Genomic DNA, 7,730 nt, shown 5'->3' with positions numbered 1-7,730 from the left:
AAGGGGGTGATGGAGAGAGAGAGAGAAGGGGGGATGGAGAGAGAGAGAAGGGGGGATGGAGAGAGAGAGAAGGGGGGATGGAGAGAGAGAGAAGGGGGGATGGAGAGAGAGAGAGAGAGAGAGAGGGGATGGAGAGAGAGAGAGAGGGGGGGGATGTAGAGAGAGAGAGAGAGAGAGGGGATGGAGAGAGAGAGAGAGAGGGGGGGATGGAGAGAGAGAGAGAGTATGGAGAGAGAGGAGAGAGGAGAGAGGAGAGAGGAGAGAGGAGAGAGGAGAGAGGAGAGAGGAGAGAGGGGAGAGGGGTATGTGAGCCTTAACTGGCAACGAACATCATCCAAGTAAAGTCCACGCCTTATAATTCAAACTTGCTTCATGCAAATTATCTAATAATTCAAGTTTTTTTTAGTCCTAAATTCCCAACTGATATGTGTTTTTTCATTCAAATTATTGTCTAATTTAAAAGGTTTTTTTTTAGTGGAGAGTGAGAGATGGAACGGAGAGGGAGGGAGGGTGGGGTGCCGGCGGGGGGCAAGGGAGGGAACAGGGTGAGAGGCGAGAGGGTGGGGGAGTAGGAAAGGTGGGAGGGGGTGAGGGAGAGGGAGGGAGAAGGGGGTAAGAGAGAGAGAGAGAGAGAGAAAGAGAGAAAGAGAGAAAGAGAGAAAGAGAGAAAGAGAGAAAGAGAGAAAGAGAGAAAGAGAGGGAGGAGGGGAGAGAGTTAGTGAGGGGGAGGGGGATAGGAGAAAGGGGGGGAGGGAGGGGGATGGGTTGGTGGAGAGGGGGGGGGAAGAGTGACAGGGGGAGGAGAGACAGTGGAGTTACAGAGGGGTGTGTGGAGGGGGGGGGAAATTGTGTGGGGAGCTGCGGTTGGGGAGGAGTGTGTGGGGGTGGGGGCTGGGAGGTGTGTGGTGGTGGGGGGGGCTGGTGAGGTGTGTGTGGTGGTGGGGGGTTGGCTGGGGAGGTGTGTGGTGGTGGGGGGGAGGTTGGGGAGGTGTGGTGGTGGGGGGGCTGGTGAGGTGGGGGGGGTGGCTGGGGAGGTGTGTGGTGGTGGGGGGGGCTGGTGAGGTGTGTGGTGGTGGAGGGGTGGCTGGGGAGGTGTGTGGTGGTGGGGGGGAGGCTGGGGAGGTGTGTGGTGGTGGGGGGGAGGCTGGGGAGGTGTGTGGTGTGGGGGTGGGGGGGCTGGAGAGGTGTGTGGTGGGGGGGGTGGCTGGGGAGGTATGTGGTGGGGGGTGCTGGGGAGGTGTGTGGTGGTGGGGGGGGGGGGCCTGGGGAGGTGTGTGTGTGTGGGAGGCTGGGGAGGTGTGTGTGTGTGGGAGGCTGGGGAGGTGTGTGTGTGTGGGAGGCTGGGGAGGTGTGTGTGTGGGAGGCTGGGGAGGTGTGTGTGGGGGGGGGGGGGGGAGGCTGGGGAGGAGTGTGGGGGAGTGGCTAGGGAGGAGTATGGGGGGGGTGGGGAGGAGTGTGGAGGGGGGGAGGCTGGGGAGGAGTGTGGAGGGGGGGAGGCTGGGGAGGAGTGTGGAGGGGGGGAGGCTGGGGAGGAGTGTGGGGGGGGGTGGCTGGGGAAGAGTGTTGGGTGGCTGGGGAGGAGTGGTGGGGGGGGTGGCTGGGGAGGAGTGTGGGTGGAGTAGCTGGGGAGGGGTGTGGGAGGGACTGGGGAGGGGTGTGGGACGTGCTGGGGAGGAGTGACGGTGCGGGGGGTGCTGTGGAGGAGTGTGGGGGGGGAGGGAGGGAGGAGAGGGGGTGGGAGGTAGGTTAGGGGAGAGAGGGGGCGGTGTGGGAGAGATGGGGTAAGAGAGTGAGAGAGACCTGGGGAAGGAGAAATAGGAGGGAGGGGAAGAGGCCGTGGCCTGAAGAGAGGGGAGGTGGGCGTGCCTATGGGCGGGAGAGGAGGAGTAAGGCATGGCCTTAGGGGAGAGGGTCTCGGCTCCACAAATTTAAAATTAGTTTTCCAGGTCCATAACATTTGTTTAACGATCAATGCGCTGTTAAAACATCAGTTGCACCTAATCCAACAAGGCCTAACCTTCAGTTGGGTATTTAATGTGATATTGCTGCGGAAAAGCTCACGTTTTCACCATTTTCGCTGATAGCCGATTATGGGGTGGGTGGTGGGTCAGGGGCACAACGCAGCCAGTGTCGGAGCAGTGACCAACTGATCACATCTTCAGGATTTCCCCCTTAGGATGTGCATTTGATACATGCTGAAGTTGTGGTCAGTTTCAATGGGGTAATAACAGTGAACATTGTTCCGTCGCAAATTCTGGGCCACTGCATCCTATATATTTTCATGTGTGGTTTGAGACCATTTTTTTTAGGGTGTGATGGTGCAAGTTCTGTTTGGTAAGGGAGATAACAATAGGGTTAACTTTTTATTATGTATGTGTTGGGATAAGTGTTCTCCATGTTAATGAAAGGCAATTAATGTTTCTATATATGTGACTCCAGACCCACATCAATGTGTTTGACTCTTAACTGCCCTCTGAAATGGCCCAGCAAGCCACATTGCTGTGGGCCTGGAGTGAATATGGTTAATATTAAGTGATTACAGTATCCATTTTTTCTTTTTGCCAGGTTTAACATGTATGAATGCCATTAACTTACTGAAACCCGGCCATCCTGATGGGTGGAAGATCCCATTCAATCCTAAAGGGGGTGGATGTGGTGCTGCAATGCGGGCCATGTGTATCGGACTGCGATTCCCCCATCCCGATGAGTTAGACAAGCTGATTGAAGTAGCTGTCGAAAGTGGCCGAATGTCTCACCACCACCCCACTGGTTATCTGGGCTCAGTGGCTGCAGCATTGTTCACTGCATATGCTGTGAATGGGAAACCTGCAGTGAGCTGGGGAAAGGGCCTGATGGAGGTGTTGGATAAAGCAAAGAATTATGTAGAAAAGGCTGATCATTACTCTGCCAAAAACCTGGCTGCATGGTGGGTGCCAAATCTTGCTCTGTTAATTTTCCATTTGTAGGGACATGTACCTTGTGACTCTTTAAACTGATATTGTATGATTTATTGCCTTTTTAAAATTCGTTCATGGGATGTGGGCATCACTGGCGAGGCCAGCATTTATTGCCCTGAGAAGATGATGGTGAGCCGCCGCCTTGAACCACTGCTGTCCACGTGGTGAAGGTGCTCCCACAGTCAGTATATTTTGTACAACTGGGTGGCTTGCTAGGCCATTTCAGAGGGCAGTTAAGAGTCAACCACATTGCTGTGGGTCTAGAGTCAGACTGGGTAAGAGCAGCAGATTTTCTTCCCTTAAGAACATTAGTGAATCTGATGGGTTTTTGCAACAATCTGGTAGTTTCATGATCACCATTACTGACACTAGCTTTTTATTCCAGATTTATTCAATTAACTGAATTTAAATTCTCCAGCTGCCATAGTGGGATTTGGACTCACATCTCTGGATCATTAATCCATGTTTCTGATTACCAGTAACATAACCACTATGTTACTTATACCCGATAATTTTAATTGTGTAAGCACACCTCCTTAACAATACTGCTTCCCACTGCTTGCACCACTTCTCTGGAATGACTGGACTTGCCTAGCAGACGGAGTTGAGCTGCAAAATGTGCTCCTCCTTTATATGAAGGACAACTGCTCCTTCTGTCAGCTTGGCCCAACTCTGCGTCAGAAGGTAATGGATTCAAGCTCGCAATCTAAGCTGACGTGGACATTGTCACAGGTGTCCTTCGAGTGAGATGGTTAGCCCAGGACCCGTCGGCCTTGATGCTTTAGCTGAATGTTAAAAATATCCATGGCATTATTCAAAGAAGAGCAGCGGAGCTCTCCTGGCCTTATGGTCAATTTATATTTCTTTCAACTTCCACCATCAAAAAGGGATTCATTGTATTTCATCTCCATGGCGAATTTCATTGAGAGAATTTTGCATGCATAACAAGCTATACTATTTCAACTGCACTGGAAGCTGGATATTGTATACAGTTTAGCAAATAGCACGATAGATCACTCGAACAGAAGGCAAATATCCAATGATATAGCTGTGTTATGCAGAGAGGGAGCGAGTGTTGGCTGCTTGTTTCACTGTGATTTATCGATAGTTTATGGCCCCAAGTTTCCACATGATTTGCTCCTGATTTTTAGGAGCAACTGGTGAAGAACGGAGTATCTTAGAAATCGCAATTCTCCACATTTAAGTTTTCTGCAGTTCTAGTCAGGTAGAACAGTTTCACTTTGGAACAGAATTTTTTTTTCAAAAGGGGGCGTGTCCGGCCACTGACGCCTGATTTAAAAGTTTCCACAGTGAAAACGTACTCCAAACTAACTTAGAATGGAGCAAGTGAAGATTTTTGTAGTCCTGAAAAAACCTTGTCTACACATTAAAAAATCAGGCGCAGGTTACAAATTAGGCGTCCGGAACGAGGTGGGGGGGGGGGGGAAGGGAAGTCATTACATTCTACAATAAATCCTTAGTTATACTTATACAAATATTATACAAATAATTCCAACTTGAATAAAAATGTATAAGCAAAGAAAAGATTAAATAAACCATGTTCCTACCTGTGTGAAAGTGCTTCAGGCAGGGAGAAGGCTGCAGGAAGCCTCAAGTTGAGGCAGTCGTTCCCGATGGCAGCGGGGGGGAGGCAGGGAGGAGGCAGCAGTTCCCGACAGCAGGGGGGGGGGGGGGAGGAGGCAGTGAGGGCCCGACCGACGGCAGTGGGGGGGAGGCAGGGAGGAGGCTGCAGGAAGCCATTCCCGACAGGGGGGGGGAGGGTGGGGAGGCCCCCCTGCCGTCTGTCAGGCCCATCGGGAAACGGCTGCCTCAACTTCTGAGGCTTCCTGCAGCCTTCTCACTGCTGCAAGAAGCCTCAGTGCTGATCATGGAAGGGCAATGTGGTTTTATTAAAAAATGTTAAAAATTAAACAGCTACAAAGAACTACAAAAATGGGCGAGTGCCAATGTTTCCTTCACACTGCGCGTGCGCGAACGCTCCAACGCACACGCGCAGGGTTGCCGGCACGAAAAAAAACTCATTTAAATGGTACCCGCCCCCTCCTACTTACAAAATCGGCGCGAGTGGTAGGCTCCGCCTCCTGGGCGCCGCGCCAAGCTGACATCGAGCTGCAAAGCGCTCGAGAATAGCGCGTTTTTTTTCAGGCGCCGTTTTCGCCGCGATAAACAGGCGCCCAGCTCGGAGGGGCGCCTGTTTTGCCGCGTGTGGAAACTTGGGGCCATATGAATGTGATAATTGAGCCAATGAGGTGCAAGATTGTCAGGGAAATTTGCAGTAAGTGTGTACAGAGGAATGTTACGGAGGAAATGCGTTGCCTACTGTTAATGTCTTCCCTGTGTCAGTGAGGGTGTCTCTAATCTCTGGGATAACTGTACACCGGCTCACTGGTCATACATGAGTTAACTTTGTGAAATAGCGTAATTGCTAATATTTGGAAAACTGGATTGAAATTTCAGTACTAAAGTACAAAAAATATGTTGCAGCATTTTTTATACTGCAATTTTGTATTTCAGCTGAACTTTTAAAAATAAAACAACGTTAATGAGTGGCCCACCTTCATATGGAGCTTGAGGGTTTAAAAAAAACCCTCCATAAAGTTGCATAATTCAACTCCTTTTCTCTTTATTTCAGGTCCTACTTTGAAGACCAATGGAATAAGTACCTTCAGGAGAGAGGCATTGTGGATGGGGTATCCAAGCCGACTTTCCCCAAGCAATACGGTGTGCTGGAACGTGACACATTCTACACTTCTATCAGCTATGCGGGCTGGGGTGGGGCCAGTGGGCATGATGCTCCCATGATAGCTTACGATGCCATCCTGGGGTCGGGCAATTCCTGGGAAGAGCTCTGCAACAGAGGGGTTTTCCATGGCGGTGATAGCGATTCTACTGGCGCTATAGCTGCAGCTTGGTGGGGAGCAATGTATGGCTTCGACAAGGTTCCCATATCCAACTACAAAGGTCTAGAATATAGGGACAGGTTGGAAATCCTGGCACGGAAATTGTTCCATTTGAGCCATCCAAATTCTTGCTCATCAGATAAGGAAGGATCAGTTGCTGGAAGTTTCCTTTAAAACTTAACTATTGTTGAATTAACCGGATAGGCAGTGTACCCCACTGCAACTTGATTATTTGAGATTTGCTTTAAAAATAGTATGGGACCAAGCAGGCCTACCTTCGTTTTGGATGTGTTTTATTTTGACTTGCACCGAGTTCCCAGTCTGTACCATGTTACGGGAAAGGTGATAAATGAGGTTAAAGATTCTTTCCTGGGGCTTGCGGGTGGGTGAGTGGTGGTTGAAGAATTGTTTTGTGGGACATGCTACCCATTGATTATTCTATAGTAGGTCCCTACCTCTTACTCTCCCTTTCCACGGCAGGTCTGTGCTAACTGCAGCATTGTTGATTAAATGATTAGATGTATTTAGACCCTGCTGGAGGATAATAGTTATTAAATTTAGAGCACAGAACCAGGCCATTCATCCCAGCTAGTCAATGCTGATGTTTCTACTCCACATAAGCCTACTAATCTTCCCACACTGCCCCCATATCCCTCTGTTCCTTTCTCCCCTCCAATTAATAATCACTGATTCATGGACCAAGACCTTGCTTTATCAAGCCTGTGTGGTTGCTGGTGTGCAACGGCCACCCCACATTAAAAGAACTCACACACAGGAATCTTCCATGCATCATGATGAAATTAGGCACCTGGAACTTCAGGACCCTCATGGGAGTGAGGAAGTTATTCTTTGGTAATGTTTACATGCATAACAATATGTAACAATGTGTAAGACTTGCCACCAGGGGGCGCACCTGTGGGAGACCCAAGGGTCACCTGTGCAAACAGGTATAAAAAGTAGTCTACCATGCTGCCTCCTCACTCGAGTTACAATAAAAAGACCACGGTCACGACAGTTTGAGCTTAAGATATACAGTCTTATGGAGTTATTCTAAATGTAACAATTGGCGACGAGTAACATCACGAACTTTCACGCAGTTATGACTTGTTGGTATTCTTGAGAGATTTGTTGAAGGTGAGGATTGGGAAGCCTTCGTTGAGCGTCTTGACCAATACTTCGTGGCCAACAAGCTGGAAAAGGCAGAAACCGTGATCAAGCGCAGGGCGATTCTCCTCACCGTTTGCGGGTACACGATACATGGCCTCATCAAAAATCTGCTCGCATGACGAAGCCAACGGACTGGTGTTGAAAAGCGATGGGACAGTCAGAATCGGCGGGGACTACAAGATACCCATCAACCGAGTCTCGTTACAAGACTAGTACCCACTACCCAAAGCGGATGACCTGTTCGCAACGTTAGCAGGGGGGAAGTCGTTCACCAAGCTGGATCTAACCTCTGCTTACATGACACAGGAGCTGGCTGAACCTTCGAAAAAATTGACGTGTATCAACACGCACAAAGGACTAATTTCAAAGTTTGCAGCTGACCCAAAGCTTGGAAATGTAGCAAACACAGTGAGGAGGATAGTAACAGACTTCAGGAGGACATAGACAGGCTGGTGAAATGGGCAGACACATGGCAGATGAAATTTAATGCAGAGAGGCATGAAATGATGTATTTTGGAAAGAAAAATGTGGAGATGCAATCTAAACAAAATGGTACAATTTTAAAGGGAGTGCAGGAACAGCAATACCTGGGGTGTATGTATGTGCACAGTCTTAGACTTGTTGAGAAGGCTACTAAAAAAGCATACAGGACACTTTGTTTTATAAACAGAGGCACAGAGTATAA

General features: G+C 49.5%; 1 protein-coding gene across 1 annotated transcript in view; it reads left to right on the top strand.

The window, feature by feature from the left end:
- Positions 1–6,904, top strand: part of LOC139259446 (ADP-ribosylhydrolase ARH1-like) — an 8,181-nt gene extending 1,277 nt beyond the window's left edge. Inside the window, exons 2-3 of the mRNA XM_070874916.1 lie at positions 2,566–2,926; positions 5,611–6,904. Of these exons, the coding sequence (XP_070731017.1) occupies positions 2,566–2,926; positions 5,611–6,052 (803 nt within the window). The 3' untranslated portion in view covers positions 6,053–6,904. The remainder of the gene's footprint in view (positions 1–2,565; positions 2,927–5,610) is intronic.
- The last annotated feature ends 826 nt before the right edge of the window (positions 6,905–7,730 follow it).

Source organism: Pristiophorus japonicus, chromosome 3, assembly GCF_044704955.1.
Source record: "Pristiophorus japonicus isolate sPriJap1 chromosome 3, sPriJap1.hap1, whole genome shotgun sequence".
Taxonomy (NCBI): domain Eukaryota; kingdom Metazoa; phylum Chordata; class Chondrichthyes; family Pristiophoridae; genus Pristiophorus; species Pristiophorus japonicus.
This window is presented reverse-complemented; position numbering and strand designations above follow the sequence as displayed.